The sequence below is a fragment of the Lolium rigidum genome, chromosome 3, assembly GCF_022539505.1.
Source record: "Lolium rigidum isolate FL_2022 chromosome 3, APGP_CSIRO_Lrig_0.1, whole genome shotgun sequence".
Lineage (NCBI taxonomy): Eukaryota > Viridiplantae > Streptophyta > Magnoliopsida > Poales > Poaceae > Lolium > Lolium rigidum.
In genome coordinates, this window is record NC_061510.1 from 157,527,479 (window position 1) to 157,540,899 (window position 13,421).

Here is a 13,421-nt window from a genome sequence, read left to right on the forward strand (position 1 = left end):
ACAACCTCGCTGTTTCGTTGGGGCAAAGTACTTGGTTTGTGTTGTGCGAGGTTCCACGTTGGCGCCGGAATCCCCGGTGTTGCGCCGCACTACATCTCGCCGCCATCAACCTTCAACGTGCTTCTTGACTCCTACTCGGTTCGATAAACCTTGGTTTCTACTGAGGGAAACTTGCCGCTGTGCGCATCACACCTTCCTCTTGGGGTTCCCAACGGACGCGTGTCGAACGAAAAGACAATACGTCAACCACGCGCATCAATAGTTATTGGCTCAAGGATTTGGATGCACGAGAAGTAATCCCTCTCAATACAAGGCTTAGGCTAGCAAGGTTGTTTGAAGCAAACACAAGTATGAACCGGTACAGCAAAACTCACATAAGAACATATTGCAAGCATTATAAAACTCTACATTGTCATCCTTGTTGCTCAAACCCTTACTAGAAAATATCTAGACTTTAGAGAGACCAATCATGCAAACCAAATTTTAGCAAGCTCTATGTATTTCTTCACTAATAGGTGCAAATTATATGATGGAAGAGTTTAAACATGATCTATAACAATTGCCAAGTATCAAATTATTCAAGACATTCTACCAATTACTACATGTAGCATTTCCCGTTTCCAACCATATAACAATTAATGAAGCAGTTTAAACCTTCGCCATGAACATTATGAGTAAAGCCTAAGGACATATTTGTCCATATGCAACAATGGAGCGTATCTCTCTCCCACACAATGAATGCTAGGATCAATTTTATTCAAACAAAACAAAAACAAAAACACACAGACGCTCCAAGTAAAGTACATAAGATGTGACGGAATAAAAATATAGTTTCACTAGAGGAACCTGATAATGTTGTCGATGAAGAAGGGGATGCCTTGGGCATCCCCAAGCTTAGATGCTTGAGTCTTCTTGAAATATGCATGGATGAACCACCGGGGCATCCCCAAGCTTAGAGCTTTCACTCTCCTTGATCATATTGTATCATCCTCCTCTCTTGATCCTTGAAAACTTCCTCCACACCAAACTCAAAATAACTCATTAGAGGGTTAGTGCATAATCAAAATTCACATGTTCAGAGGTGACATAATCATTCTTAACACTTCTGGACATTGCACAAAGCTACTGAAAGTTAATGGAACAAAGAAATCCATCAAGCATAGTAAAACAGGCAATGTGAAATAAAAGGCAGAATCTGTCAAAACAGAACAGTCCATAAAAACGAATTTCTAAGAGGCACCAGACTTGCTCAAATGAAAATTCTCAAATTGAATGAAAGTTGCGTACATATCTGAGGATCACTCACGTAAATTGGCAGAATTTTCTGAGTTACCTACAGAGAATTCAGCGCAGATTCGTGACAACAAGAAATCTGTTTCTGCGCAGTAATCCAAATCTAGTATGAACCTTACTATCAAAGACTTTACTTGGCACAACAATGCAACAAAATTAAGATAAGGAGAGGTTGCTACAGTAGTAACAACTTCCAAGACTCAAATATAAAACAAAAGTGCAGTAGTAAAATCATGGGTTGTCTCCCATAAGCGCTTTTCTTTAACGCCTTTCAGCTAGGCGCAGAAAGTGTGTATCAAGTATTATCAAGAGACGAAACAGCGAGGTTGTCAATCTCACTGACTTGCTGTAACAAAGAATTAGATGTATAGTGTGGATGATGATTGTTTGCAGAAAACAGTAGAACAAGTATTGCAGTAGATTGTATTTCAGTATAGAGAAATGGACCGGGGTCCACAGTTCACTAGAGGTGTCTCTCCCATAAGATAAACAGCATGTTGGGTGAACAAATTACAGTTGGGCAATTGACAAATAGAGAGGGCATGACCATGCATATACATGTTATGATGAGTAGTGTGAGATTTAATTGGGCATTACGACAAAATACATAGACCGCTATCCAGCATGCATCTATGCCTAAAAAGTCCACCTTCAGGTTATCATCCGAACCCCCTCCAGTATTAAGTTGCAAACAACAGACAATTGCATTAAGTATGGTGCGTAATGTAATCAATAAATATATCCTTAGACATAGTATTGATGTTTTATCCCTAGTGGCAACAGCACATCCACCACCTTAGAACTTTTCGTCACTCGTCCCGGATTTAATGGAGGCATGAACCCACTATCGAGCATAAATACTCCCTCTTGGAGTTACAAGCAAAAACTTGGCCAGAGCCTCTACTAGCAACGGAGAGCATGCAAGATCATAAACAACACATAGATGATAGATTGATAATCAACATAACATAGCCTTCACTATTCATCGGATCCCAACAAACGCAACATATAGTATTACAGATAGATGATCTTGATTATGTTAGGCAGCTCACAAGATCCAACAATGATAGCACAATTAGGAGAAGACGACCATCTAGCTACTCGCTATGGACCCATAGTCCGGGGGTGAACTACTCACACATCACTCCGGAGGCGACCATGGCGGTGTAGAGTCCTCCGGGAGATGATTCCCCTCTCCGGCGAGGTGCCGGAGGCGATCTCCGAATCCCCCGAGATGGGATTGGCGGTGGCGGCGTCTCCGGAAGGTTTTCCGTATCGTGGCTCTCGCATCGGAGTTATTATCGACGAAGGCTTCTTATAGGCGAAGAGGTAGGTTTAGGGGCGACGCGAGGGGCCCACACAACAGGCCGGCGCGGCCAGGGCTTGGGCCGCGCCGCCCTAGTGTGTGGCCGCCTCGTCGCCCCACTTCGTTTCCTCTCCGGACTTCTGGAAGCTTCGTGGAAAAATAAGATCCTGGGCGTTGATTTCGTCCAATTCCGAGAATATTTCCTTACTAGGATTTCTGAAACCAAAAACAACAGAAACAAGACATCGGCTCTTCGGCATCTTGTTAATAGGTTAGTGCCGGAAAATGCATAAATATGACATAAAGTATGTATAAAACATGTAGGTATCATCAATAAAGTAGCATGGAACATAAGAAATTATCGATACGTTGGAGACGTATCACGGACCATGGCCGCAAAACGCTGATAAATAGAGAGCACCTCATAGCGAGAGCGCATGAAAAACACCCAGGTGTACAGTGAAAAATCGTCAATGAATAAGATATAGTATCGATGGCCCCCTTTCGAAGCGAAGGGAGCCGGACCCCAAACATCTCAATGGACTAAATCGAACGGTCGCTGAGAGACAGACACACTAGTAGGATAGGGATGCTGAATCTGTTTGCCTAACCTACAACCCTGACAGTGTAACGACCCATCTCCAGAGACGAGACCCCGGAAGGCCACGATGAACCAAAGACGACGAGGCGAGAGTCACAAAGGTGACCAAGACGATGATGCCACTGCTAAAAGAGCCGGTGATAGAGGCAACAACCGGAGGAGAAGCGGCGAGATGAAGTGGGAGCGGAAGGAACACGAAGCCGCTCTAACTCCCAAAGCCCCGGAGACTTACGGCTACGAGGGCCAGCTCCAACCAGGGCTCGTGTGCGACGATCCCGAACCGCACAAGACTCGGCGTCAAGAATGACGCGACAACCGAGAATCGGTGAGCTGGCTAGCGAGAGAAAAGGTTCATCCGAAGGCGAGGAACATGAGAAACATCGGGGACGAGAGAAAGAGGGAGTAGAAAGGGTGCCTCTACTAGAAACAGGAATAGAGGTACCATCAGCCGTGACAAAACGGACGGGAGAAATAAGAGTCCGAAGAGCGAGACGTGAATAGAGGACTCGGAGGTCATATGAAAGGAAGCTCCGGAATCCGGATACCACGGGGACGTACCTGATCGTGTAGAAAGTGGTGGTCGCGCGAGTGCCGGAAGAGCCGATCACGGAACCAGCAGCGCCCAGCGAGGAAGAGTCTGTAGTAGCGAGCAGACCACGAAGACCCCTGAGAATGTCCTGGTCAGAGAGTGCAACTGCAGAAGATCCTGAAGAGCCAGCCTGCTGACGATCCTGGAACTGTGGACGTAAACTGGGATCCCGCGTCCAGCAGGTGGAGGAAGTGTGTCCAACCTTTCCACAGTAGGTGCAATGAGGACGAGGGCGGAGACTCGGACCGCAAGTCTGCTGACGTAAACTGGAATCCCAAGCATCAAGTAGGCAGTGAAGCTGCGCTATCTCATGCGCAGAGAGGGGCGCGACTGGAGAGGTCGACATACAATCAGGTGTCGACGAGGAGCTATCACCCACACGCACAGAGGCCACCAAAGGGGGCGACAGAGAGCAACACGCCGATGAAGACAGAGTCGGCAAAGCGCGGTCATAACCACGTGAAGAGGCCGCGAAAGTCGATGTAGAGCGGCAGGCCGACGTAGACGGAGTCGACGAAGCGCGGCCATAACCGCGGGAAGAGGCCGCAAAAGTCGACATAGAGCGGCGGGCCAACGTAGACGGAGTCGGCGAAGCACGGGCAGAGCCGCATGAAGAGGCCGCAAAAGTCGATGTAGAGCGGCAGGCCGAGGGACACAAAATTGGCGAAGCGTGGCCAGAGCCGCGGGAAGAGGCCGCGAAAGTCGGTATAGAGCGGCGAGCCGACGTAGACGGAGTCGGTGAAGCGCGGGCAGAGCCGCGTGAAGAGGCCGCAAACGGCGACGAAGAATGGCTAGCCATCATACACGGAAGCAGCGGACAAAGACCAAGTACCGAAGGGAGGCCCAAAGATAAGGCGGGATCAGCGGAAGAAGACATCGGATAACAACAGCAGACGATAGTATTTTTTTTTTGATTTTTTTTTGATCTCAGATCGAAGTCAACGGATCCTGGCGCTCGAGGAGAGCACGGGCGCTGGAGGAGAGCACGGGCGTTGAGCACGGGGGCGGATCCTAGCGATCTCCGGCGGTCGGAGGAGCAGTTCCCGGTGGCGGCCGGAGGAGCAGTTCCCGGTGGCGGCGCGGAGCAGGATCTCCAGCGGCTGTCGATTGTGGCGGCGGAGGGCGTCGGACGGAGAGCAGCACGGATCGGGCGGGCGTCGGGCAGGGAGATCAGCTACGCGCGGGACAGCTGGGAGATCCACGCAAGCAGATGAGCAGGGGAGAGTTCGGGAGCCAGGGGCGTCGGGCAGATGAAGTCAACCGGCGCGGAGAGAGAAACTGGATCGGCCGGAACAAGCTTGAACGTCGGCCGTACGGACTAAAGGAGGAGGAGGACCAATTTTTGCTCTGATACCATGTTAGCGCAATATGCTTGTTATATTACCAGGGGGCCAAAGGCCACAATATATAGTACATGTACAGGTGCACATATGCAGAAAGCCCCCTAACATAGGGAGAAACTACAATATACAGATATATACATCTAACAAGCTTCATATCCAACATCCGAAGAGTTCGGCGTATAGGTTAGCATCATCTTGGGCATCGCCAAAATAGAACAATTAACTTTTATAGAAATTTATCTTTAAGACCTGATAATAATTCAAAAGTTGATAATATTAATTTTAGGTTTCTCGCTTTTCCAAATCTTATTCCATAAAAAGAATTGTGTCATTGGCATATTAAAGGATAGTTAAGCCACCATCCATTAGGTAGGGAACTACTCCTTCAATTTAACCAACAATCTTCGCACGCTCAATAATAATAGCCATTATATCCGCCATAATGTTGAATAACATTGGAGGAAGAGGATCGCCTTGGCTAACTTTTCTTTTATCTGGGAGTATCAAACGTCAAAGCATAAAAGCTTTTTGGAGCAGTAAAAAAAAGTTGAACGCCGCACGCTCCACCGCTTTTACACGTATCTCTTCTCTAAAGCACCTGGTAGAATCCAGCACTAACTAAACAACGTAATCTAGAATAACTTTTTTCTTTTCTTGGGCCTCTCTAAGATCCCTTGCCTCGATACCTTTCAGTAACCTTCTCGAGCCGTCTTCTGAATTGTTCTTCAAGGAAGGAAGGAATGAAAGCAAGCAAGGAAGTTAAGCTGACCCACAGCACCTATTCCGCCATGGATAATCCTCCATCGGAGACTAGTATATATACTAGCAAGTGTCGGCTCTGAACAATCTAAGGCCAGCCTTCGAGCCCAAGCAGTGCAAGAAGAGCAAGAGGTAGAAGAAGCGGCGCTGCCATGGCACAGATGCTCCTGCATGGGGTGATTGAGGCCAACATTCTGGAGGCAGACCTGTCCGTGGCGTCAGGAGGGCAGCTAAGACAGCCCCGGAAGGTGTGAGCGTTTCTCCTACTTCACTAACTTCTTTTTTGCTGTGTATCTTTTATCTTCTGCTATTACACTACCACAATTTCCATCTCTTTTCTTAGATTGGGTACCACATTTTCCATCCTAGCTTGTTGTGGGAGCTTCAAATTTCAAATTCTCGAAATATATAGTTTATCTATATCGAAGTTTACTAGAAGTAATCCGAGAAAAACAGCGGTCATAGGAGGTGAAGCTAGCAATCATAGGACGATGTCGTATATTAAGAGGTTGGGCAAACTAGCATCCTGTCTGAGACATGACTACGATGCTCCTCTCCATATACTAGATAAACATAGAACGTGTCAGACGGAGCCCATCAAAGCAACTATACATCATCTTTGACAACTGTCATTGGCGTCTAGACCGTCGGTTCTTAATATTGTGTCTACACTACTAGCTTTACAATGTGTTTTTGACTACCCTATGGTGTCTATATATAGTAAAGGGTGTGTCTACGTCAGATTTTCTTAAGTCTCAGTCACCTCAGAAAAGTGCAACTCAAGTGCATTTTGTGAGTGATTGAGACTTAAAAAATTCTCAGTTGATTAAGACCTAGCAAAACCGTATAATAAATCCAGCTACATAAACACCTAGCTATTATCCAACTACATATCCAATTATTATAGCACTACTCATACACATTTCAACACATCAAAGTTGGCTAAGACTTCTCATATATCTAAGTCAAAAAAGTTAGTCATCTTATCTAGTACGTATGGATTTCTCCATCCCGTCATGTATCTCACTGTCTAGATTTTGGACGACTCAAGGCATCGAGTTAGACGTGAGAAGATGTCATATAACTTAGATAAACTCAAATTAAACCGCTGAATCTAAGACATTTCTATACATTACACACCTTAGTTTTGGTGTATAAAAGATCCTTGGAAAGAAGTCACCTATTTCCTAGATTCAAACAAATGTGATCTTAAAATGAACTGAATTATAGTACAACAATTCCTTGAATCCATACCTTGTGCTGTCCACCAAACCTATCTTTTCTTGAGCTCGAACTTGCGTTTATCACTTCTTTTTCTGATCAGGAAAATTATGGTATGACTCAATTGTCCCTGGCTCCCCATTCCTCGTTATTTTAAGGGCTCATTTTCTTTTTCCCCTTGTTGTAAAACCTACATGTTATGTCTACCCCAGGAATCTCACACATGCGTTTGGACGCCTATCCGATGGTTGTTTGAAGACCCTACCCCTTTGTTTCCTTGAGGAACGTTTCAGGCACATCGGAAACGAAACCCCCGTGTCTCTTGCAACCCGCTCGCCTTCTCATCGCAGCTTACTCTCCTTCCTATCAAGACTACAAGTTGCTCATGTCCGTCCCATGGCTCATCCTCTGTCAAGCCTTGTTCAGTTAATTTCTACCCCAAGTGAATTGAAGCGTTTTGGAGAGTATTAGCGAAAATTGTAACCTAGATGGCATAAAATACGGCTCAATACATCTCAAACCCGGTGGTTTTACCAACAACTGATCAAAGCCTAGGTCAAATGAGCCCATGGGCTAAAAGAACCCGGGTTGGTTTTGACAACATAGTATTGGCGGCCTGCCTTGGCGATCCCTATCCTCCGCTTATAGCGGGCGCTACCGTGGGCGCCGCACAGGCGTTCGTTTTTCTGGGCCGGCCCATTACGAGCGATGGGTTCATTTGTCTGGTTTTCTTGCATGTTTTGATCGTGTCTTTGTGTTTCCTGGGTGTTGTCCGGTTTTTTCTATTGGTTCTTTTCCGGTTTTCTGTTTCCTCTTTTTCATCGTTTTTCTACTTTTCTACTTTATTTTTTCTAGTATGAACAATTTCAAAATTCGAACAATTTTTGAAATAATACAAACAAAATTTGAACATTTTTAAAATGTGAACATTTACAGATCTGAACAACTTTCAAAATTAAACAATTTTCATATTTGAACTTTTTCAAAATTTGAACTTTTTAAAATCTGATTTTTTTAGTTTGAACATTTTCAAAGTCTGAACATTTTTCAAATCTGAACAATTTTGAAATGTGAACACTTTTTGAATTTGAACATTTATTTTAAAATATGATTTTTTTCAAAAAACACCATAATTCAAGTGTGAATATTTGTTTTGAAATCTGATTTTTTTTCGCTAGAGAACCGAAGCACAACGATTGAGATTGAATCCAGAGATTGAGTCGTGACTGAAGGCAGCTTCGTGCGACAGCGGAGTTAAATAGGCCTGGCCCAGGTAGTGTTTCCTTTCGCTAGGAGTGTGCTGGGTCGCTTAAAGCAATCGATAGGAGCACCCGCCTGCCTTGACTTTTGCGCGTCAATGGATTTAGTACATTTCAAGATCGTGGTCATGCATCATCCACAGTTCATCATCTCGTACTGTCGTTTTTACAATGTCGAGAGGTAAATTCATTGACAAACATCTTGTTTTTGTGCACCCAAGCAGGCCGCGATGAAGAGAAAGGTCTTCTCATGGATCAAGAAGATATCCTTCTGCAACAGCCAGGTAGATTAGATGACTAACAAACCTTAATCAGTCCATCAATCTTCCTCGAGGCGCTCGGCATAACAACCAACCCTAACTCGCGCAGTGCATGCAGCAGCTGGAGAACGCCATTGGCCTCGGCGCCACGACCGGCAAGCTGTACGCGACGGTGGACATCGACAAGGCGCGCGTCGGCCGGACGCGCATGCTCGATCCCACCAACGTTCCCAAGTGGGGGGAGTCCTTCCACATCTACTGTGCCCACGACGCCAGCCACGTCATCTTCACCGTCAAGGCCAACAACGCCGTCGGCGCCACGCTCATCGGCCGCGCCTACCTCCCCACTGACGGCGCCGTCCTCGCGGGCCAGACGGTGGACCAGTGGCTCCCCATCTGCGACGACAAGGGCCTCCCACTGGATGGAGGGGACAAGATACACGTGCAGCTCCGCTTCACCGACGTGGCCGCGGACCCGGAGGCCCGCTGGGGAGCCGGCGTCGGCACCGCGGGATACCTCGGAGTGCCGCGAACCTTCTACGGCCAGCGCCGCGGCTGCCGGGTCAGGCTGTACCAGGACGCCCACATCTCCGACGGCTTTGCGCCGCGGATACAGATCGCAGGAGGGAGGCCCTACGAGCCGCAGCGATGCTGGGAGGACGTGTTCGAGGCCATCACCAATGCCCGGAGGATGGTGTACATCGCCGGGTGGTCCGTGAACACCGACGTCGCGCTGGTGCGTGACCCGCGCAAGCCCTCATCGGGGACGCTCGGCGAGCTGCTCAAGAGGAAGGCGGCCAGCGGCGTCACGGTGCTGATGCTGGTGTGGGATGATCGGACGTCGCTGGGGCTGGGAGCGATCCGGCGCGACGGGTTGATGGCCACGCACGACGAGGACACGGCGACGTACTTCCGTGGCACTGGCGTGCGCTGCATCCTGTGTCCCCGGAATCCCGGCCAGGGCCGCCTGAGCTACGTGCAAGACGTGGAAACAGTCGCCATGTTCACGCACCACCAGAAGACGGTGATCGTCGACGGCGGAGGCGGCAACCCCGCGGGGAACGCGTCTCCGGGCCTTGTGAGCTTCCTCGGCGGCATCGACCTCTGCGACGGGAGGTATGACACGCAGGAGCACCCCCTGTTCCGGACGCTCAGCACCACGCACCGCACCGACTTCCACCAACCCAACTTCCCCGGCGCGTCGATCAGCAAGGGCGGGCCAAGGGAGCCGTGGCACGACATCCACTGCCGCATCGAAGGCCCCGCGGCGTGGGACGTGCTCGACAACTTCGAGCAGCGGTGGCGGAGGCAGGGCGACGGCGACGAGTACCTTGTCACCCTCGACAAGGGCTGGTCGGCGCGGGAGGCGATCCAGGACGCCGAGTCGTGGAACGTCCAGGTGTTCCGGTCCATCGACGGCGGCGCGGCAGCTGGGTTTCCCGACATACCCGCGGAGGCCTCGCGGATCGGGCTCCAGACCGGGAAGGACCACGTGATCGAGCGCAGCATCCAGGACGCGTACATCCACGCCATCCGCCGCGCCCGGGACTTCATCTACATCGAGAACCAGTACTTCCTGGGGAGCTCCTACGCGTGGCGGCGCGACGACGGCGTCACGGTGGAGGACATCAACGCGCTGCACCTCATCCCCAAGGAGCTCTCGCTCAAGATCGTCAGTAAGATCGAGGCCGGCGAGCGGTTCGCGGTCTACGTCGTCGTGCCCATGTGGCCCGAGGGCGTGCCGGAGAGCGGCTCCGTGCAGGCCATCCTGGACTGGCAGCGCCGGACCATGGAGATGATGTACAAGGACGTGGCACTGGCGATCCAGGCCAAGGGCATCCAGGCCCACCCCAAGGACTACCTCACCTTCTTCTGCCTCGGCAATCGGGAGGCCTACACCCCCGGCGAGTACTCGCCGCCGGAGAGACCCGAACCTGACACCAACTACATGAGGGCACAGCAGGCTAGGCGCTTCATGATCTACGTCCACGCAAAGACCATGATAGGTAACCTTATTTCCACTACTACTATTGACAATTATCTATTCTATTCAAGAAGATGCATAGTTGATAATTTCTTCCTGCTGACGTTAATTTGTAGTCGACGACGAGTACGTCATCATCGGATCCGCGAACATCAACCAGCGTTCCATGGACGGCGGCCGGGACTCGGAGATCGCCATGGGTGCGTACCAACCGAGCTACCTCGCGTCCAGCATCCGGCCGGCGAGGGGGCAGGTACACGGCCTACGGCTCGCCCTGTGGCAGGAGCACCTGGGCCAGGCCGCGGCGGCTGCCGCCGCGAGCGACCTCCTCCGGCCTTCGAGCGTCGCGTGCGTGCGCAGGGTGAACCAGGTGGCGCAGCAGCACTGGGAGATGTACGCTAGCGACGTGCCTCACGACCTGCCGGGCCACCTCATGGCTTACCCCATCGGCGTGAGCGAAGGCGGGGAGCTGCAGGAAACGACGCCCTTCTTCCCCGACACTAAGGCCAGGGTGTTCGGCAACAGGTCCACCTACCTCCCGCCGATCCTCACTACTTGAACAGAAGATCCATCTATACGATATCGATGACTCCCTCTGGTTGAGATCCATGGACACCCAGTAGTATGTGAATGTGTTGTTACTGTAACTTCGTCGTGTGGATAAGTGGATGGACGTGTTGGTGGGAGCTATATACAAAATGTGATTGAATTCCTAGTGTTGGATACAAAAATTGTTTGTACATGCGAGTAAAATTGTGATAAAGGGAAAATATTAATGTGGTGAAGATATAAATTATTTCTAGCCTCTCCAACAAGCAATACCCGCAATACCGTAATAGTGATATGGATACACATAAAAAGAGCTACACTACAATGTTTCACTTGTAACAGCAGCACAAACGGTAAGACGTTGTAGGCGTCCTTGTAGCAGCAACACAAGCTCCACAACACGTGAAATCTAAATTCTTCATAAGCGACGTTTTCAAGAAGTCAATGGTGAAGAAAATACCCACTTTTGAAATAATAACTTCAACAAGGCAATTGTCCGTCACAATAAATTAAAATCAGACTTCGAATTTTTACCTTAAAAGGAAAGACGTTAGACAACACCCGGAAATTCAATTCGGCTCCCGGGTGCGTATGCTCCCTCTACCAACAAAACAAATTTTGAAGTGTGGAAAAATTTTGACAAAAAATTCTGCATGTACATCTCCATATTATGTGTGTATGCGTCAAGTTTCATGAAAAAATAATATTTTTTGTGGCCTATGTAAAAAAGAGAAAACTTATCCAATGAAAAGCATTGTTTTCAGCACTGAATTTTGTCTTTTTTACACACGTGACATGATAAGTTCATTTTTTATGAAACAACTTTGTGAGCGCGTAGCACGTGAAGATGTACGTGCGAATTTTTTGTTTCATTTTTTTTGAAATTTAAAATATGTGTAAGATGCATTTCAAAATATAGGGAGCATATGCTCCTATGTTCCAAAACACCACTCCCGACAACACCTATGTTCTCGCCCCTACTTACATATTGTTGGCACGAAACTAGAAACACCAAATAAACAAGTTTCTCGTCGCTACAAATACTCGAACCACCATTGCTTTCCTCATATTTGAGCTTCCATGTCATTTTTCACTGGTAGAAAAAGGGCCTATAATCCCGGTTGGCAACTGCCATTAATTCCGGTTGCGCAACCGGGATTAAGTATGCAGGACTAAAGCCCCCCCCCCTTTAGTCGCGGTTGCTTACGAACCGCGACTAAAGGCCCATCCACGTGGGCGCCAGCCGTCCGTCGGGGCGGAGGACCTTTAGTCGCGGTTCTCCTAGCCAACCGCGACTAAAGGCCTCCGTAGGTTAAGGTTTGAGCCCCCTCCCCCTAAATTTGGTTTCTTTTTAATTTGTATTGTTTTATTTCCTTTATATTTTATTTTTTGTTTTATTTTAATTTTGAAGAAGTTTCACATATTCTACGCTACTATATACTTGCATATGAATGTACAATTTCAAACAAGTTTGAAATTAGAACCAAGAAGAATTCAAGAGGAATATACAATATATATATATTCAATCTTGGATGACCATATACAATTTCGAACAAGTTTGCATACATAATTTACGGCACCAGAAGTTCTACATCCTCGTAATAGTGTTCTCCTTTAGGATGGAGGACTTCCCTCATCAAAAATCCTGCTAGTTCCTCTTGAATTGGTCGGAAGCGAGCTTCTGGACTAAGCGTCTTCCGCAAGTTATTCCTCTTGACATTGTTCTCCGACGGCTTCCGCTCAGAGGTGTATCTCCGGATGAACTCACAAACATAGTATCCACATAGATTGGTCCTCGGTGGCTGAACATCCCCAGACAGTACCTTTTTAAATTCTAGCTGTTTTTTGAATTCACCGACCATTTCATCTGTGAACCGTCTCCAAACCCTACAGGGCAAAGAAAATTAAATGAACAATGGAGTTATTAGTTACTTGATATTAGGAAATGAACGAAAGAGGCCGATCGATATAGAGCGCAAATGATTGAAAATAATTACTTTTGCATCATATTTCTCATGTTGACCCAAACCTTTGGATCCATATTCAGAGAGTCCATGACGAGAACTCTGGAGGTGTGAAATTCAATTATGAGCAGAATCCAGTGGAACCTGTGTGGTGACCCTGCATACCACTGCATGTTGTAGTATGCCAGTCGTTGATATAACATTCACGAAGTACCATTCCGCAAATATTACATCCCTCAGAGTAGTACAACAGAACATAGCAGGATCCATAACTCATTCACTTATTATTACAA

The 13,421-nt window shown here is 47.9% G+C and overlaps 1 protein-coding gene across 5 annotated transcripts; it reads left to right on the plus strand.

Annotated features, from left to right (window-relative positions):
* Nucleotides 1–6,000: 6,000 nt before the first annotated feature.
* Nucleotides 6,001–11,328, plus strand: LOC124698488 (phospholipase D alpha 1-like). 5 transcript variants are annotated; one of them, XM_047230972.1, is made up of 4 exons: nucleotides 6,001–6,139; nucleotides 8,593–8,655; nucleotides 8,753–10,637; nucleotides 10,732–11,328. In XM_047230972.1, the coding sequence occupies exons 1-4, from the start codon at nucleotides 6,044–6,046 to the stop codon at nucleotides 11,172–11,174; spliced, it is 2,487 nt and encodes an 828-aa protein (XP_047086928.1). In that variant the 5' UTR covers nucleotides 6,001–6,043; the 3' UTR covers nucleotides 11,175–11,328. The 5 variants fall into 5 exon arrangements, with proteins under 5 accessions (XP_047086928.1, XP_047086925.1, XP_047086926.1 ...); XM_047230969.1 differs by having other exon boundaries at nucleotides 8,596–8,655; nucleotides 8,741–10,637; XM_047230970.1 differs by having other exon boundaries at nucleotides 8,596–8,655; nucleotides 8,750–10,637.
* Nucleotides 11,329–13,421: the final 2,093 nt, after the last annotated feature.